The sequence below is a fragment of the Scyliorhinus canicula genome, chromosome 23 (genome assembly GCF_902713615.1).
Source record: "Scyliorhinus canicula chromosome 23, sScyCan1.1, whole genome shotgun sequence".
Taxonomy (NCBI): domain Eukaryota; kingdom Metazoa; phylum Chordata; class Chondrichthyes; order Carcharhiniformes; family Scyliorhinidae; genus Scyliorhinus; species Scyliorhinus canicula.
Window position 1 is genome coordinate 16584616 of NC_052168.1, and position 20657 is coordinate 16605272.

General features: G+C 50.7%; 1 protein-coding gene across 1 annotated transcript in view; it reads left to right on the top strand.

The window, feature by feature from the left end:
- LOC119956525 (glutamate receptor ionotropic, NMDA 2B-like) overlaps window positions 1-20657 on the top strand; it is a 579238-nt gene that overhangs the window by 487322 nt on the left and 71259 nt on the right. Inside the window, exons 6-9 of the mRNA XM_038783815.1 lie at window positions 6594-6799; window positions 12725-12893; window positions 18199-18352; window positions 19524-19649. Of these exons, the coding sequence (XP_038639743.1) occupies window positions 6594-6799; window positions 12725-12893; window positions 18199-18352; window positions 19524-19649 (655 nt within the window). The remainder of the gene's footprint in view (window positions 1-6593; window positions 6800-12724; window positions 12894-18198; window positions 18353-19523; window positions 19650-20657) is intronic.

Here is a 20657-nt window from a genome sequence, read left to right on the forward strand (position 1 = left end):
AGTCCTCGAACATTTTCAAGGCCGAGATCGATGGGTTTTTAGGGTAACTACGGAGATAAGGCAGAAAAGTGGCCTTGGTAATCGGATCAGCCATGATCTTATTAAATGGCGGAGCAGGCTCGAGGGGCTGAATGGCCTCCTCCTGTTCCTATTTCTTTTGGTCCTATGGTCTTGACCAAATTTTTGGTCACCCAGCCTAATATATCCCTATGTGACTCAATGTCAAACTTTATTAGATCCTGTGCAACACTTTACTAGGTTTAATAGGTGCTATATAAATGTACGTTGTTGCTGCTGAATCCAAAGCGGCTTGATAGCCATGGCTGCCAGAATGACCGATAACCCATCCAATAGACAGATGCAATAAATTTCACGCCAATTAAATGCATCCAGGTCGGTCGATTGCTCCAATAAAGTGGTTCTTTTGGGGGAGCTTTTCCAATCTGGAAACAACACTTCAGTGTTGGTTGCAGCTTGATATGTTTAATAAATAGGGGACTGTTCACTGAAGGGATTTGCTGCACATGTCCCACACTCCGCGCCGATGCCGGGCAAATTAATGAGGGCCCTTTCCTGCCGACCACAGTGCCAGTCTGTGAAATGTTCATCTACGTTTGACAGCTCGTTAGTCAACAGCAAACTGACTCAGATCAGCGCAAATGAATAAAGGGCTTGTGTGAGACTACTAAATGGCCGAGCGTGTTGAATGTGTTCTGAGCGACGGCCTCCGCAAGCAACGAACTTGTGGACAGACGGCAGCAGGGTGAGAGTTTCTAGTCCACCTGGAGCAAGTCACCCCTCAGAGTTTCGAAGGTTTAAAGAATGTAGCCGGGTTTGTGCATGCTGCCCTCGTAATGTAACTCTCTAAAGCACCCTAAATCCAGCGCAAAGACCTTTGTGTGATTTGTTAATCCGCGACTCTGTTTACCTGTTCAGGTGTAAGTAAAACATCGCACGGCAATATTCAAGGGGGACTGGGGCGGGATTTCTGACACTGATCCCTCAACCAGTGCCAAGTGGTTTAAGTGACATTTCGGAAATGGGATTTTGTTATGTGCAAAGCCATGGGGGGCGTCAAAGCGGTGCGTCGAGAATGGCGAGGCCGCCGGCTCCAACCCGCGCATGCGCGGTTGCCGTCTTCCCCTCCGCTGCCCCGCAAGGCGTGGCGGCTTGATCTTCCGGGGCGGCGGAGGGGAAAGAGTGCGTCTCTTAGAGACGCCGGCCCGACGATCGGTGCGCACCGATCGCGGGCCAGTCACCTCCTGAGCACGCCCGTGGTGCTCATTCTTCTCTCCATCCCCCACAGGCCCACACTTACCTGTCGCGCGATGTTCACGCCGGCAGCGACCAGGTGTGCTTGGCGCCGGCGTGAACCGGTCGGGTTCGTCAGGCCGCTCGGCCCATCCGGGCCGGAGAATCACAGGTCGCCGTGAAAAACGGCGAGCGGCGATTCTCTGAGCGGCGTCACGCGACACACCATTTTGTGGGGGGTGGGAGAATCGCGGGGGGTGCCAGGGCGGCGTGTCGTGATTCGCCCGGAACTCCCGCGATTCTCCCACCCGGCGTGGGGAGAGGAGAATCGCGCCCATGGTTCTGAATTGTCTGCTAGCAACACTCTAATTGTTGGAAAGCTCTTTGAGATCTTGGAATCAAAGCCCAACTCAGTCCAATAAGAGGCCATTCGGCCCATTGTTTCTGTGCCAATGCTACATCTTCGTGGTACAGTGGCCAGCACTGCTGCCTCACAGCGTCAGGGACCCGGGTTCGATTCCGGCCTTGGGTCACTGTCTGTGCGGAGTCTGCACGTTCTCCCCGTGTCTGCGTGGGTTCCCTCCGGGTGCTCCGGTTTCCTCCCACAGTCCAAAGGTGTGCAGGTTAGGGTGGATTGGCCATGATAAATTGCCCTTAGTGTCCAAAGCTGCGTAGGTTAGGTGGGGTCATGGGGTTGCAGAGCTGGGGTGGGGGATTGGGTCTAGCCTAATAGGGTGGTCTTTCAGAGGGCTAGTGCAGACTTGATGGGCCGAATGCCCTCCTTTGGCACTGTGGGGATTCTCTGGATCATTCGGAGCTTACTGCACAAATCCCATTTCATGCCATTTCTCCACCTATTTCCTTTTCCTCTCCTTTTCCCAACTTTATCCAGCGGGTGATACTGCCATCTCTCCTTCAACAGCCAGTTGTGTTAAAGAATTCCCTTGTTCCTCAAAGCCTCTGTGCAAATAAAACACGTACAAACTTTTTCCAGCAACTTAGAAAAAATTAACTCATGGGATGTGGGTCTCGCTGACTGGGCCGCCATTCATTGCCTATCCCTAATTGCCCTTCACAAGGTGGTTGTTAACTTGCTAGATTGATAAGGCCAAAAACCTGCGGCGGGATTCTCCGAACCCCCGCTGGGTCGGAGAATCACCCGGGGCCGGCGTCAAGCCCGCCCCCGCCGTGTCCCGAATTCTCCGCCCCCCCCGAGATTTGGCAGGGGCGGGAATCACGGCGCACCAGTCGGCGGGCCCCCCGCGGCGATTCTCCGGCCCGCGATGGGCCAAAGTCCCGCCGCTGACTAGCCTCTCCCGCCGGCGTGGATTAAACCACCTCTCTTACCGGCGGGATTGGCGGCGCGGGCGGGTGCCGGGGCCCTGGGGGGAGGGGGGGGGGGGCATGGGGCGGTCTGACCCCGGGGGGTGCCCCCACGGTGGCCAGGCCCGCGATCAGGGCCCACCGATCGGCGGGCGGGCCTGTGCCGTGGGGGCACTCTTTTTCTTCCGCCTTCGCCATAGTCTTCACCATGGCGGGGGCGGAAGAGACCCCCTCCCCTGCGCATGCGCGGGGATGACGTCAGCAGCCGCTGATGCTCCAGCGCATGCGCGGTCTTACCTCGGCCGGCGAATTCCTTTCGGCCCCGGCTCGCCGTTCACGCCAGCCGGCGGAGTGGGAACCACTCCGGCGCGGGCCTAGCCCCTCAATGTGAGGGGACTTCTGCACCTTTGGGGCGGCCCGACGTCGGAGTGATTCACGCCACTCCAACACGCCGGGAACCCCCGCCCCGCCAGGTAGGGGAGAATCCCGGCCATGAGTTCAAATTCCATTATCGCACGTAAGCTAATGAATGGGACTCACTGGGAGCTCTGATCACAGAATCATAGAATAGTTGGCCCATTGTTTACGTGCTGCCTCTCTGCAAGAGTCACTCAGCTCATCCCATCTCCCAGCCCTTACCACATAGCATTGATTTTATTTATTTTCAAGTGATTATCCAATTTCTGGATTGAATCCTGTTTTTCTGTCCACCCGACTCGTCCATTGATTTCAGTAAGGCATTTGATAAGGTTCCCCTTGGTAGGCTCATTTAGAAAGTTTGGGGGCATGGGATACAGGGAAATTTGGCTGTCTGGATACAGTATTGGCCGAAAGAAGACAGCGAGTGGTAGTGGATGGAAAGTATTCCACCTGGAGGTCGGTGACCAATGGTGTCCCGCAGGGATCTGTTCTGGGACCTCTGCTCTTTGTGCTTTTTATAAATAACTTGGATGAGGGAGTGGAAGGGTGGCATTAGTAAGTTTGCTGATGGCACGAAGGTTGGTGGAGTTGCAGATAGCGTTGAGGGTTGTTGCAGGTTACAATAGGACACTGAAAGGATGCAGAGCTCGGCTGAGAAGTGGCAGGTGGAGTTGAACCTAGATAAATGTGAAGTGATTCATTTTGGAAGGTCGAGTTTGAATGCTGAATACAGGGTTAAAGGCAGGATTCTTGGAAGTGTGGAGGAACAGAAGGACCTTGGGGTCCACGTACATAGATCCCTCAAAGTTCCACCCAGGTTGATAGGGTTATTAAGAAGGCGTATGGTGTGTTGGCTTTCATTAACAAGGGGATAGAGTTTAAGAGCCGCAAGGTTTTGCTGCAGCTTTATAAAACCCTGGTTAGAACATAGAATTTACAATTCAGAAGGAGGCCATTTGGCCCATCGAGTCTGTACCGGCTCTTGGAAAGAACACCCTACTTAAGCCTACACCTCCACCCTGTCCCCGTAACCCGTCCTAACCTTATTTTTGGACACTAAAGGGCAATTTATCATGGCCAATCCACTTAACCCGCACATCTTTAGACTGGGAGGAAACCGGAGCACCCGAAGGAAACCCAAGCAGATAGGGGGAGAACCTCCAGATTCCGCACAGACAGTGATCCAAGCTGGGAATCGAACCTGGGACCCTGGAGCTGTGAAGCAAATGTGCTAACCACTGTGCTGCCGAGCTGCCCACACTTGGAATCCAGCACGGGATTCTCTCACATTGGGTCGGCGAATCGCGGGGCCGAGTGCGATTCGCGCAACGCCGCCTCGCCGCCCGTCCGCTGATTCTCCGCGTAGAGCGCCCCCCCCCCCCCGGCAATTCTCCGCCCGGATGGGCCGAGTGGCCACCCAAAAAAAGCCCGAGTCCCGCCAGTGCCGTTCACACCTGGTCTTACCCGGCGGGACCTCGGTATTCATCCTGTCTGGGGCGGCCTGGTTGGGGGGGGGGGGAGACCCGGGGGGGAGGTGGGAGGCTCTATTGCTCCACGCCGGCCCCTGCAGCCCTACACCATGTTGCGTTGGGGCCGACCCTGAGAAGGACGCTACCGCGCATGCGCGCATCCGTGCTGGTCGCAGTGCGCATGCGCAGACCCGCGGCGCCAATTTAACGCCGGTATCAGCAGCTGACGCCGTCACCTCGCTGCCTTCAGATGGGAGAATCCTGCCCATTGTGTCCAGTTCTGGTCGCCTCATTATAGGAAGGGTGTAGATGCTTTGGAGAGGGTGCAGAGGAGATTTACCAGGATGCTGCCTGGACTGGAGGGCATGTCTTGTGAAGAAAGGTTGAGGGAGCTAGGGCTTTTCTCACTGGAGCGAAGAAGGCAGAGAGGTGACTTGATAGAGGTGTACAAGGTGATGAGAGGCATGGATAGAGTGGATAGCCAGAGACCTTTCCCCAGGGTGGAAATGGCTGTCACGAGGGGACTGGAGGAAGGTATAGGGGAGATGTCAGAGTTAGGTTCTTTACACAGAGAGTGGTGGGTGTGTGGAATGCACTGCCAGCAGAGATGGTGGAGTCAGAGTCATTAGGGACATTTAAGCGACTCTTAGACAGGCACATGGACAGCAGTAAATTGAAGGGGTGGAGGTTCAGTTGATCTTAGATTAGGATAAATGGTCGGCACAACATTGTGGGCCGAAGGGCCTGTACTGTGCTGTAATGTTCCATGTTCTATGTTCTCTGTGCTATGTTCCTGTGGCCTATAGCTTTCTTTCTTTCCATCAAACACACAACCAATTTTTGTACCATCAACAAACTCCTTACTTGTACCCCCTCCATTTAAAATGGGCCCCAAATGCGAAAAAGCCTTCCAGTCACACAAAAAGACATATCCCCCTTTACTTCCTACCTCTGAGCCAATGTTCGATCCAACTGGCTTCTTTCCCGTGGATCCCTTTCCTGATCAGTCTCTCGCATGGAACTTTATCAAAAGTCTTGCTAAACCCAGATAGATTGCATCAAACACATTACCCTCATCAACCCTCCTTGCTATCTGTTCATAGAATTCAATTAAGTTGGTCAGACCCATCCTCCCTCAATAAAGCCACGTCGATGATAATTTCCCCTACCCCTCGAAATCTTTTCCAGTGTTTTGTCCACCGTTGAGTTAAGGCCTGTAATTACTTGGCCTATCGCTTCCTGCCTTTTGAAACAACAACACTCCTGAGGCTTGTCACTATCCAGGACAAAGCTTGATCAGCACCTCTTCCACAAACATTCACTCCCTCCACCACCGACACACAGAAGCAGTGGTATGTACCAACTACAAGATGCTCTGCAGAAATTCACCATGGCACTTTCCAAATCCATGAACACTGCCATCGAGAAGGAAAACAGAGACATGAAAACACCACCACCTGGTGGTTCCCCTCCAGGTCACTCACCACCCTGACTTTGAAATATATCGGCCGTTCCTTCGCTGCCACTGGGTCAAAATCCTGGAACTCCCTCCCTAACAGCACTGTGGGCGTACCTACACCACACAGACTGCAGAGGTTCAAAGAGGCAGCTCACCACTCCCTTCTCAAGGGCAATTAGGGATGGGAAATAGATGCTGGCCGAGCCAGTCTCACCCACATCCTTTGAATGAATAGCAAAAAAATCCATGGGATTAAGACCACTAATTGTTTGGTTATCCATGCATCTAAATGGTTCAGACCCCAGTTTCCTCCCCGGATCAGGATGTTTGCCCCATGCTCTCTTGAAGATTAGTGTTATAGATTATCATAGAATTTACAGTGCAGAAGGAGGCCATTCGGCCCATCGAGTCTGCATCGGCTCTTGGAAAGAGCACCCTACCCAAGGTCAACACCTCCACCCTATCCCCATAACCCAGTAACCCCACCCAACACTAAGGGCAATTTATCATGGCCGATCCACCTAACCTGCACATCTTTGGACCAGTGTTGTAGAGGAGAACCTGTGACTCTAATAGGATGACAATTATCTGCTTTCCACTGTGTTAAGAAAAACCAACTCCGGCTGCCCTCACCGTGCTGGGCTGGCTAATTGTCATTTGATTCTCTTCAGGTTGGGAAATGGGAGGCGAAGAGGCTGACAATGAAATACCACGTCTGGCCCCGGTACTACCTATTCTCGGAGTCGGAGGAAGAAGATGACCACCTGAGCATCGTCACTCTGGAGGAGGCGCCCTTTGTCATCGTGGAGGACGTCGACTCCCTGAGTGGGACGTGCATGAGGAACACGGTGCCGTGCAGAAAGCAAGTCAAAGCCATGTAGGTTTGGGCCGTCATGTCCCTCTTTGAACGATGCCTCGGGTGTGCAAGTGGGCGGGAAAACAGCCAGGTGGACGTCCGTCTCTAATAGGGCAAGTCCAGTGCTGAGCGTCGGTCAGGTGGGATATGGGCGGCCATTTTGCTCTTGTACCCAAGGAGAATTTCTGATTGGTTGTAAGGGCCCCAGGTTCTGCCGTGAGAGGGAGAAGCTCATTATGATCTTTCAATTGGTCCACATGAAATTAATGTTGACATGTGAATCTTCTGAAGTCTAGAGCGCTACAGAAGCTCAATCATGGAATATCTTGAAGTCATAGACGGATAGAGGTTTGGGTACGGAGGGACACGGGGGATGGTGAGTGAAGGGGGAAATTGAGGTGGGCGCCCGGCCGCCATTTTGTTGAATCGTAGCACAGGCTTGAAGGTACATAGAACATTACAGCGCAGTACGGGCCCTTCGGCCCTCGATGTTGCGCCGACCTGTGAAACCATCTGAAGCCTATCTGACCTACACTATTCCATTTTCATCCATATGTCTATCCAGCGACCACTTAAATGCCCTTAAAGTTGGCGAGTCTACTACTGTTGCAGGCAGGGCGTTCCATACCCCTACTACTCTCTGAGTAAAGAAACTGCCTCTGACATCTGTCCTATATCTACCACCCCTCAATTTAAAGCTATGTCCCCTTGTGTTGGTCATCACCATCCGAGGAAAGAGACTCTCACTGTCCACCCTATCTAACCCTCTGACTATCTTATATGTCTCTATTAAGTCACCTCTCAGCCTTCTCCTCTCTAACGAAAACAACCTCAAGTCCCTGAGCCTTTCCTCGTAAGACCTTCCCTCCATACCAGGCAACATCCTAGTAAATCTCCTCTGAACCCTTTCCAAAGCTTCCACATCCTTCCTATAGTGTGGTGACCAGAACTGCACGCAGTACTCCAGGAGCGGCCGCACCAGAGTTATGTACAGCTGCAGCATGACCTTGTGGCTCCGAAACTCAATCCCCCTGCTGATAAAGGCTAGCACACCATATGCCTTCTTAACAGCCCTATTAACCTGGGTGGCAACTTTCAGGGATTTATGTACCTGGATGCCGAGATCTCTCTGTTCATCTACACTACCAAGAATCTTGCCATTAGCCCAGTACTCTGCATTCCTGTTACCCCTTCCAAAGTGAACCACCTCACACTTTCCCGCGGTACGGCCGTCAACCCTCAAGGATTGGCCTGTAGTCTCCAGGAATCGAAGATCAATCTATAGGGCTATTGTTTTTTTCTTTGAACATTTACCTTTACCAGAAATGGAGAGGGGGGGTGGTGGGAAGGGGGGTAGAGACAGTTCGGCTGTTAGTCAAGCATCGTCCAACTAGGGCAATGAGTCTTTTTGCTTTCCGCCTGTCATAGGAAGGCCGTGTGTCACTAGGACGATGCGCTGGCCAGCCAATGGTTGGAGCGCGGGGGCAAGTCATGTGATGCAACCTCCAGGAATGCATCTAATCCCAGTTGGCAACCCTAGTCAAAGAGCTGAAGAGCAGCTCTTCCCTCTCACATTCATTCCTTCTGCTCCGATATGATGGCATTATCATAGAACAGAGGCACTTACACATTCCAGATTAAATCAAGGAAATTGTAATGCAATTAAATTTCTCATTAGCTGTTCTGTGATGTGTCTACGAGTATCCCTGATCGCCCTGCAGCCAGTGAAGATTACCGGAACAAACGAGAGCCTTGTGCCTCCAGTTGTTCTAATTTTTTTGTCAGATCTATTAATCCTGCAGAGAGCCGCATCACACCCGTGAAATGCAGACAGATTGGAACGGCCTCTGCCCCCCAGGAACACTGAACAACCGCAGCCAGTTAGAACCAGCACCGGGGAGGGACTGATTGGCCCAATAGGCACGCCGTAGAAAGGGAGGGGAAATGGGCACTTTGCATCGAGTTAGCCTTCCACCTGCCTGCTATTCACGCAATAGGGTGATCATGGAGTGGTTCATGAACCAAAGCGATCTATTAATTAGCCTGCATCAAATGAACATGAGGGCGAGTGGAACCCCACTTGTAGGGGGGGGGGGGTTGACACGATAGGCCCCAAATTGTCCATTCCTTCCCAGCAAAGCTGCACTCACCACACATACCCTCCACGTCCGCCATCTCCCCGCGGTCAGGTTAAACTTGGTCAGTTCTGAATTTATCTCCTTGCTCACTGAAAGATCGGACCCTGGTTCTAGTGTACTGTACGAGGTGACAATACCTAATTGACATGGTCTGCATTTTCTTTCATTTAGCCATCGAATGTGAGTGGAAAAACTGCAAGGCCAAGATTTATTGTCCATAGCTCAGTGGCTTCCTTGGCAATTTTAAAGGGCAACTAAAAGTCACCCACATTTCTGAGGGCCTTGAGTGACATCAAGGCCAGATTGTTTAAGGATGGCAGATTTCCCCCTCTGAAGGACATCAGTTGGGGCTTAACAACAACCTGATAGTTACATGGTCAGCGTAGCTTTTTAAATGTATTTGTTATCCAAATTTCAAATCCCTACCTGCTGTGGTGGGAGTTGAACTCGTGTCACTGCATCATCAGGAGGGGAGGTGGTGGGATTGTCACTGGACTAGTAATCCAGAGACTAAGGGTGATGATGTGGGGCCCCGGCTTCGAATCCCCACCTCGGCGGAGGGTGAAATTTGAATTCAATACAAATGTGGAATTAAAAGCCTAGCGAGGATCCTGAAACCATTGTGGATTGCTCTTTGTGGGCGGAACGGTGGTACAGCGGTTAGCACTGCTGCCTTACAGCGACAGGGTGACTGTCTGTGTGGAGCTGGCACATTCTCCCCGTGGCTGCGTGCCAATCGAAAAGGTGGGCCATGGTAAATTGCCCCTTAGTGTCCAAAGGTTAGCTGGGGTTACGGGGTTGCAGGAAGTGGGCCTGGGTAGGTGTTCCTTCAGAGGGTCGGTGCAGACTCGATGGGCTGAATGGCCTCCGTCTGCACTGCAGGGATCCTATGACTCTATGAAAAACCCACCCGGTTTTACTAATGTCCTTCAGGGAAGGAAATCTGCCGCCCTTACCTGGTCTGGCCTAGCATTGTGCCCTTCAGAGCCCTCTGAACAAACCACTCAGTTCAAGAGCGATTTGGGGTTTGTTGCTGGCCCAGCTCTTGTCCCCCGAATGACTAAAAACAAGACTGAATTCTAGTTCAGTAACAGAATCACTATGTTATCATTCCCTACACACCTCGCTGCACTCCTTAACACAGCAATTATATCATGGCATGCATTTTAACAACTTTAAGCAAGACCCCCCCCCCTCTACTTTCTACCTTTAGTGAGAATAGGCATAGTCTAAAATGGGGAACATCACCTTATGCTTACACCATTTTAATTTTCATTATATGTCTAGCCTTTGGGCCCATTTTTTAATGCTCTGGGGTTGGTTTAGCACAGGGCTAAATCGCTGGCTTTTAAAGCAGACCAAGGCAGCATGGTAGCATAGTGGTCAGCACAAATGCTTCACAGCTCCAGGGTCCCAGGTTCGAATCCCGGCTTGGGTCACTGTCTGTGCGGAATCTGCACGTTCTCCCCGTGTGTGCGTGGGTTTCCTCCGGGTGCTCCGGTTTCCTCCCTCAGTCCAAAGATGTGCAGGTTAGGTGGATTGGCCATGATAAATTGCCCTTAGTGTCCAAAATTGCCCTTAGTGTTAGGTGGGGTTACTGGGTTACGGGCTTGGGTAGGGTGCTCTTTCCAAGAGCCGATGCAGATTCGAAGGGCCGAATGGCCTCCTTCTGCACTGTAAATTCTATGAAGGCAGGCCAGCAGCACGGTTCAATTCCCGTACCAGCCTCCCCGGACAGGCGCCGGAATGTGGCGACTAGGGGCTTTTCACAGTAACTTCATTGAAGCCTACTTGTGACAATAAGCGATTTTCATTTCATTTCATTTCACATGACTGGGATAGCGTGTCAGAGGACTAGCAATTAACGCAGCATGATGCCTTACTACGTCAATCACTGCAAGGTGGTAGACGTCGCACTGTGTAACACTGAGTTCAGGCTAAAACTAACAGTCAAGTTTATTGAAAAGCTGAGGTAATTACGCAGAGGCACGGCACGGAGCAAAGAAAAAGACGATCCAGGCAACGGACAGGAACTTTGTCATTACTGCTTCCGATTCACCATTGCATTATCACTACGAACGCACTGGGGACTCCCTGTACACACTCCTACTCACTTGAGGGGAAGCTCTGCTGTTGAAGCAGGAGCAGTTCTCAGGAAATTCCCGCACAATATTTGATTTTCTCAATACATAAACTGTTTCAAAATAATACAAGGACCTGAATCTTATCTGACAATATTTTCTGAAGTGAATTTCTGATGCTATTTTTTTTTCTCTCCGTGGTAATGACTTTGCCAAGTCCCTTGTTGGTTGCCTTCACTGAAATAGACAGTGCAAAGCAAGGAACCGAAGATCTTACAATAGATATCCAGATATCTGTCATGCCCTTGAAGTGGAGATGGTTTATTTGCAGGCTAACCAGAATCTGTCTCAGCGGCTGGGCAAGCAAAATGTTAATCATTTCCAACACTTAAGTGGATAAGATGCCAGACGGTCTTTTTTCCCCCTGATTGCTGAGGTGATTTGTTTGCTTAGAGCAGCTGATTTCCTCAGACACATCCTTAAAGATCTGAGGGAAGGTGGCTGAAATGGACTGCTAAGTAACCATCGTCTCCCCTCCCCCAACCCCACCCCATTTGCTGCCTGCTCCAGGTTGACCTTTGACACATTGCATACCTTTAGTTGGCCATTAACCCATTCTGATCTCCCAATGTGCCACTATCAGCACCCTTCTTAGCCTTGATCACCACCATTTACACTCCCCTTGTCCCTTTGTCCACAACATCTCTGTCAATCGCCACCTATCGCTGGCCCATAATCTAACCCCACCGCCCCCATCGATCTGAGTGGCTTGCTTGGCCATTTATGAGGGCAGCTAGGAATCCTATGTAGGCCAGACCAGGAAAGGACGGCAGATTTCCCTTCCCCAACAGTATAAATCTGACCCTATCTCCAATTCTCTCCAGATTTGACAAAGAGTCATTCAGACTCGAAACAACGCCCCCCTCGCTCCACAGACTGTGGTAGTCACCACTGTTGTATTATATTGTATATATGGCTGTTTAGCACACTGGGCTAAATTGCTGGCTTTGAAAGCAGACCAAGCAGGCCAGCAGCACGGTTCAATTCCCGTAACAGCCTCCCCGAACAGGCGCCGGAATGTGGCGACTAGGGGCTTTTCACAGTAACTTCATTGAAGCCTACTCGTGACAATAAGCGATTTTCATTTCATTTCATTTTTCATATGGGTATTACGGTAAGGCCCCTGAACTACAGGTACAGGGGTAGATCCCTGCCTGCTGGCTCCGCCCAGTAGGTGGAGTATAATTGTGTGTGCTCTCCGAACAGCAGCTGTTTCGTCAGCTGCTGCAGGAGGCCACACATCTCTGTACAATAAAGCCTCGGTTACATTCTGCTCTCGTCTCGTCGTAATTGATAGTGCATCACAGACGCTGTCAGACCTGCTGAGATTGTCCAGCATTTTCTCGCAGTGATTTGCTTTCCACCGGAACAAATAACCGTGTTGGCTTTCTGCTGTTCTGCGGGATGCCGTTTTGTATTTGTCGAACAGATCTGGGAGTAGAATGGGGAGGTTTGTGGCAGACAATGCTTAAAGAGTGGAGGAAAAGAAGGGCTGAAGCAAATAAATAAAGGCCACAATAATGGAGAGTCTGGAAGTGGTTAAGTGCAGAGGGGTTGATGAATTATGAAGACAGTGGAAGGAGAAGGCGACCACCTCCGGACTCTTCAATAGTTCTTCATTCGTTTAAAAAAAAACATATTTGTTTTTTTTTCTGTCTTGCTCCCAGCAATGAGACCGAAGGAGGAATCTATATCAAGCGGTGCTGTAAAGGATTTTGCATTGACATTTTGAAGAAAATTGCAAAGTATGTCAAGTTTACATATGATTTGTATTTGGTGACAAATGGAAAACACGGGAAGAAAATCAATGGGACATGGAACGGCCTGGTTGGAGAAGTAAGTCAATCCTCTTTAATTATTACAAAGCTAAACCTTTAATTTAATTCTTTCATGGGATCTGGGCATTGCCGGGCAAGGCCGGCATTTGTTGCCCGTCCGTGATTGCCCTCGATCTGGGTGGCTTGCTCGGCCATTTTAGAGGGCAGTTCGGCGCTAGCCCCATTGCCGTGGATCATCTGGAGTCCCATGTTGTGGGCAGCACGGTAGCATGGTGGTTAGCATAAATGCTTCACAGCTCCAGGGTCCCAGGTTCGATTCCCGGCTGGGTCACTGTCTGTGCGGAGTCTGCACGTCCTCCCCGTGTCCGCGTGGGTTTCCTCCGGATGCTCCGGTTTCCTCCCACAGTCCAAAGATGAGCGGGTTAGGTGGATTGGCCATGATAAATTGCCCGTAGTGTCCTAAAAAGTAAGGTTAAAGGGGGGGGTTGTTGGGTTACGATATAGGGTGGATACGTGGGTTTGAGTAGGGTGATCATGGCTCGGCACAACATCGAGGGCCGAAGGGCCTGTTCTGTGCTGTACTGTTCTATGTAGGCCAGACCAGGAAAGGAAGGCAGATTTCCCTTCCCGAAAGGACGTCAGTGACCCCGATTGTTTTTTCTGTAACAACCGATGACAGTTCCAGGATGGGATTATCAAGCTCTTCCTGCCACGGTGATCTTCCAGTCCCATCGAGACCAACCTACCACCCCCCCCCCCCCCCCACCCAGCCTCCACCCCCGCAACCCCCACCCCCGCATGCCATGGCTGGTTCCCCGGCAGTGGGGCTGGTGAGCGACACAGATGGCCAATGACTTCAGTGGGACCGGAATATTCCATTCTCAACGGTTCGCCATGCCCGCCACAGAAAGATCGCTGGAAAATCCCAGCCGTGGTCGCCATTATTGTGACCAGCTTCAATTCCAGACTTTCTTGTTATTAACTTAATTTAAATTCTACGAGCTGCCACGGTGGGATTTAAATCCATGTCCCCAGCGAATAAGACTATGTCTTCTGACAGTTAGTCCAGTGATATTAGCACAAACGCCACCTTCTCCTTCATTTATATATCGTAATAAATAAGAATTCCCCTGGAAGCTGTGAGTTAATGTAGATGCAGAAGTGTAGTTGTGACGATACTGGGTGAGTAACCTAATGGATGCAAGTTCAAATCCCTCTTTGGTAAGTTCTGATGTTAAATCGTATTATTAGTGGGCTGGGATCACTAAAATAGGTCAGATAGTAATTTACGATGAGGAAATAGGCAATTTCGAAATGGATATATTTCTAAATGGCCCATCGGAGCCCCCTCCCGCCCCACCCCCGGGGGACGGAGCCCCCCTCCCCCCCCCCTCCCCCTCCCCCTCAACAGGCCGCCCCCCGACCCTTCGCGCAGAGTTCCCACCGGCAGCGACCAGCTGCTTTTTCCGTGCGGCCGCTCGGCCCATCCGGGCCAGAGAATTGGCAGCCCTGCCGCGTACAGCGGCCCGCGACCAGCGCCGCGTCAAACGCGCCGGGGCAAATGGCGCCGATTCTCTGAACCTCAGAGAATCTCGCGCCAACGTCGGGGCGGCGTGGCGCGGTTGCGCCGAATCTCCGGCCCGGCGCCAGGCTTGGAGAATCACGCCCATTGAGAAAGTAGATGTGGAGTGGGTACTTCCTCTTGTGGGATAGTCTAGAAGGAGAGGTCACAGTTTTGGGATAAGGGGTAGCAGATTTAAAACAGAGATAAGGAGAAATTGCTTCTCCCAAAGGGTTGTGAATCTGTGGAATTCGCTACCCCCGAGTGCAGTGGATGCTGGGACAGTGAATAAATTTAAGGAGGGGATAGACAGATTTTTAATTGGTAATGAGTTGAAGGGTTATGGAGAGCGGGCAGGACGGTGGAGTTAAGGCCGAGAGGAGACCAGCCATGATTGTATTGAAAGGCGGAGCGGACTCGAGGGGCTGAATGGCCCACTCCTGCTCCTAGTTCTCATGTTCTAAGATACCAATAAAGGTTGCTGGTTTAGTAATTGTAAAATTTGATGGAAAACTAATCAGTGTCCAAATGTTTTATAAGAAAAAATGTTTATCAATGACCTGATGACGATTAAACGGGAAAAAGGTCATTTTTTAAAAAAGAAAATTGATTCCCGGCTTGGGTCACTGTCTGTGCGGAGTCTGCACCTTCTCCCCGTGTCTGCGTGGGTTTCCTCCGGGTGCTCCGGTTTCCTCCCACAAGTCCCGAAAGATGTGCAGGGTTAGGTGGATTGGCCGCGCTAAATTGCCCTGAGTGTTGGGTGGGGTTACTGGGTTACGGGGATAGGGTAGAGGTGTGGGCTGAAGTGGGGTGCTCTTTCCAAGAGCCGGTGCGGACTCGATGGGCCGAATGGCCTCCTTCTGCACTGTAAATTCTATGATCTATTCTATGGGAACTTTTTAAATCGTTGTGGTCTGGGAAGTGCTGTGGAGATGGAAGCAAATCCAGATTGACTGAAGGGTGTCCTTCCCCAAGGGCAAGGGTCACAGGTGATGAGTTCAAATGCTTCCACGGCAATTTGGGATATTGAATTCAATAAATTTGGTAAACTTTCGACCTGGCAGAGGGCAAGGTGACCACAAATACTGCTGGAGTGTTGTAAAAATCCAAATGTTTCCTTAATATTCTTCAGCAAAGACTAGCGTACTCCCCCCCAATGTATTATCGAAAGTTGGCAGCGAGCTTTACTGCCCAGCCTCTTCTCCTGCGGCCTCTTGTAGTTGAACTCAAGAGAAGCGTTAACGATGTGCTTCAAACAAAGAATTTAGGAGGCAGTTCTTTACTGAGAGCAGTGAGAATGTGGAACTCGCTGCTACATGGAGTGAGTTCCACATTCTCACCCGGGGGGGGTGAGAGGGACATGGCGGGCAATGCCCTGGCTGAGATTGGCACAGTCGCCCTTATGTGTGTGAGGGGAGGGCTGTGGGGGTGGGGGGGGGGGGGGGCGCGGAGACAACCCCTGAGACAGCAGTGCTGGGGATGGGAGAGGAGAGGGGGTACTTTGGGGGGAGGTGGGAGATTGCCACTGAGATTGCAGTACTGTGGTGGGAGAGGCGGGGGACACGGGCGGGTGGGAGGGGAGGGTTTGGGGAGAGATTGCCCCTGAGATTGCAATGCTGGGGGTGCCCCGGTGTTGGCATTGTGAGATTGTGAGGTGCTTCTATGTTGGCATTGTGAGATTGGGCGGCACGTTAGCACAGTGGTTAGCACTGCTGCTTCACAGCTCCAGGGTCCCAGGTTCGAGCCCCGGCTTGGGTCACTGTCTGTGCGGAATCTGCGCGTTCTCCCCGTGTCCGCGTGGGGTTTCCTCCGGGTGCTCCGGTTTCCTCCCACAAGTCCCGAAAGACGTGCTGTTCGGTGAATTGGACATTCTGAATTCTCCCTCAGTGTACCCAAACAGGCGCCGGAGTGTGGCGACTAGGGGATTTTCACAGTAACTTAATTGCAGTGTTAATGTAAGCCTACTTGTGACACTAATAAAGATTATTATTATGGAAGGGTGCCCCCGATGCTTGTGAGGGACGTCCTTCATGTCTGTGGGGCAGGGGGGAGGCTGAACGGGGCGCCCTTTAAGGATGGAGTCCCCGATCTGTGTGGAGCGGGCCTTGCCGGCCCCTATCAGGCCCTGCCCCACCAGAGTGACGGTGTAGATCCCACCCACTCATTTCTTTCAGAATCTGGACTAAAAACCCAGCTGTGCAGCTGAAGAGCTACACTCAGTCAGATCCCTCCCCTTGTTTGTCTCCGCATACTCAGTTATCTAAGTTCCCTTAATCATCTTGTGTATGGCGTAAGATGCATTGAATGCGTCGCTAAACAAGCTTGAGAGGGAGAAGGGAGTAGAGGGATAGATTTAGATGAGGAAACACAGGAGGAAGCTCAAGTGGAGCATCAACACTGGCATTGGCTGGGCTGAATGGCCTGTTTCTCCGCTGCTTATTGTCGTTAATCCTTCTGTAAAAGGCCAATTATATCACCTCTTAACCTTTTAAGCAGGGGTAGCACAAGTGGCTAGCACTGTGGCTTCACAGTGCCAGGGTGCCAGGTTCGATTCCCGGCTGGCTCACTGTCTGTGCGGAGTCTGCACATTCGCCCCGTGTGTGCGTGGGTTTCTTCCGGGTGCTCCGGTTTCCTCCCACAGTCCAAAGATGTGCAGGTTAGGTGGATTGGCCACGCTAAATTTCCCTTGTGTTATGCTGCTTCATGTAGCATACCCACAGCCCTCTGTGTCCAAAAAGGTTAGGAGGGGTTATTGAAAATAATGAAAATCGCTTATTGTCACAAGTAGGCTTCAAGTGAAGTTACTGTGAAAAGCCACATTCCGGAGCCTGTTCGGGGAGGCTGGTACGGGAATTGAACCGTGCTGCTGGCCTGCTTTGGTCTGTTTTCGAAGCCAGCTCTTTAGCCTTGTGCTAAACCAGCCCATATTACAGGTTACAGGGATAGGGTGAAAGTGAGGGCTTAAGTGTGTCGGTGCAGACTTGATGGGCCGAATGGCTCGAGGGGCTGGTTTAGCTCACTCGGCTAAATCGCTGGCTTTTAAAGCAGGCCAGCAGCACGGTTCGATTCCCATACCAGCCTCCCCGGACAGGCGCCGGAATGTGGCGACTAGGGGCTTTTCACAGTAACTTCATTGAAGCCTACTCGTGACAATAAGCGATTTTCATTTCATTTCTGCACTGTATGTTCTATGATATGCAAGCTAATACAAATTTAGTGCAATCTGTCTGCACTATGATATTCAGTTATACCAATTCACAGATTATTGGGAGTGGATTGTGTTATAGGGGGCATAGCCTCAAAATAAGGGGAAGTAGATTTAGAACTGAGTTTAGGAGGAACTTCTTCACCCAAAGGGTTGTGAATCTATGGAATTCCTTGCCCAGTGAAGTAGTTGAGGCTCCTTCATTACATGTTTTTAAGGTAAAGAGAGATAGTTTTTTGGAGAATAAAGGGATTAAGGGTTATGGTGTTCGGGCCGGAAAGTGGAGCTGAGTCCACAAAAGATCAGCCATGATCTAATTGAATGGCGGAGCAGGCTCGAGGGGCCAGATGGCCTACTCCTGCTCCTAGTTCTTATGTTCTTATGTTCTTATATACTGTTGTGCTATCTGTAAATAATTAGGAATTAATTAACCGGTAACTAATTGTTACGTGTAAGTGTTCCAGGGGACCACATTTCGCGGCTGATGGGACTGGTAACAGTGCATCTGGGAACCAAAGGCAACACGTCAACGTAGCGGGTTGTAACTGTGACGTAACTGATGTTCACCTTTCTGACAGTACACGTTTCTGTTGCCAGGTAGTACGGAAGAAGGCACAAATGGCGGTAGGCTCACTGACCATTAATGAGGAACGATCGGAGGTGGTGGATTTCTCAGTCCCTTTCATAGAGACTGGGATCAGCGTGATGGTGTCGCGGAGCAATGGAACTGTGTCACCCTCTGCGTTTCTGGGTAACTGCTGATTGGCTTCAGTCTGTGGGTTGAAGTTCAATGGACCTCCATTTTGTTTGAGGGGTTAAAGGTCATAATAATAATAATAATCACTTATTGTCACAAGTCGGCTTCAATGAAGTTACTGTGAAAAGCCCCTAGTCGCCACATTCCGGCGCCTGTTCGGGGAGGCTGGTACGGGAAATACGGGGCTGGTACGACCCATACTTGGGTCACCTCAGTTAGCGGCTTAGTTAAATCAATAGGGGCTGTTTAGCACAGGGCTAAATCGCTGGATTTGAAAGCAGACCAAGCAGGCCAGCAGCACGGTTCGATTCCCGTAACAGCCTCCCCGAACAGGCGTCGGAATGTGGCGACTAGGGACTTTTCACAGTAACTTCACTTGAAGCCTACTCGTGACAATAAGCGATTTTCATTTCATTTTATTTCAAATCGAGCATTTCCCTTTGGCACTCAGTAACCACGGCCATTTCACTTGATTAGTACCCTGATCGCCATCCCCAGAGATTTTCGAAACCCGTGGTTTTCTGGCCCCTTTAAGGGGCGATCGGCTAATAGAGTCACGTGACCGGGGGGGGGGAACCAATCAAAGGCCCGGAGTTGACCCGAGAAAGCTATTTCCGCAGAACGACTCCATTCCACAACGGGAGTTTGGCTGAAGGCTTCCTTTCCACAGTCAGTCATCAACAAATTCCAGCGATGTCCGTAACCCGAGAATGACTTTGAGAAAAAGCAACTTCTCTCCCCTCGGCATAACTGTACTTCACCTCAGCAAGAAGTATCAATCTTCTCTGTTAAGATACAGCCCACGTTTGTATGATTGCAAATAAATGCGAGTCGAAAAGGTGTGCAGGTTAGGGGAATAGGCCGCGCTAAATTATCCCTCGGTGTCCAAAGATGTGTAGGCTAGGTGGGGTTGAAGGGTTACCGGGATGGGGCGGGGGAGTGGGCCTGCGTAGGTGCTCTTTCAGAGGGTCGGTGTGGACTCAATGGGCCGAATGGCCTCCTTCCGCACTGTAGGGGTTCTGTGAATGTCGCTGATAGGGTATTCAGATTCTCAAGGACATTCGGTGTTGAACTTCCTGTTGTGACACTGATTTGGAGGAGAGAGGGTTGACGTTTGAACTGTTGAGGTCATGGAGTCTAACACTTGGTTTTTTTGCCGCCGCAGAGCCGTTCAGTGCCGATGTCTGGGTGATGATGTTCGTCATGCTGCTGATTGTCTCGGCTGTTGCAGTTTTCGTCTTTGAATACTTCAGCCCGGTGGGATATAACCGGTGTCTGGCCGATGGAAGGGGTAAACTGCTGCTTTTGTGTCAATGATCTCTCACCCATTCTCTTAACCTGTGTATAAAGCATCGTAGAACTGTTGGCTTGACCCTTAACCCAATTTCAGAATGCCAATAAATAAATGTGCTTTATAGATCTTCCCTGAAGCGATGGGTAGAACTGTTGGAATCTATTCCAATCCAAATGAATTCCGATCTGTGATTACTCTATTATTCCATGAGCAATCCGCCCAAACCCTAAAATTGCACCCTGTACCTCACTCGAGTATCTGCCTTTCTCTATCCACCACCACCTGAAGCTCTAGATTACATCCCGATCTGTAACTCACTCCGGGTTAATGTTATCCTACACGTAATCCACCCAAAGCCTCATTTCCATTCCAGCCTTTAGTCTTGAGTGGCTGTTGTTACAATTGAGAGGTTTATATGATGAGTATGTTTTGCATTTGTCTTTAAATTTAGAGTAAATGAAGGGCGTCATGTGACCTGTTCCGAAGCCTGCCTGGTAGTGAGCCTCGTTGGTCTGGTTATCACAGGTCAGATGAAGGCTTAGATTGTTTTATTGGGAAGAAGATGCAAGGTTGACGACACTGGCAGCAGTCTCTTGAGTTCACAATTGTGTCGACTCGGAGTCTCCCAAAGCCCCAGAAAGGTGTTGAAGGTATCAGGTTTCAAACAGCTGTGCTGTAAGCTGCCCAGTTACTTCTAATATGAAAGGGCATTGGGATCAGGTACAGAGAATCATTTCTACCTGGACACAAGGTTAATGCGTGCCAAGTTGCCATGATGAAGAGGGCAGAGGAGGCTGATTTTGACATTGGGTTACAGGTTTCCCTACAAATCAAATGGATATGACAGACGGACAGGGGATTGGTGTGGTCAGCAGAGTGCAAAGCCTGCTTGGCTTGCTGAATGCAGGGGGGAGATGGTTTGCAGTCACAGAGATGCATCCTGCGGCCTTAGATTTAGGAAACTCCAAAAACTGAGGAAAGTGTCTGGAGACGGGTCACTCGAAA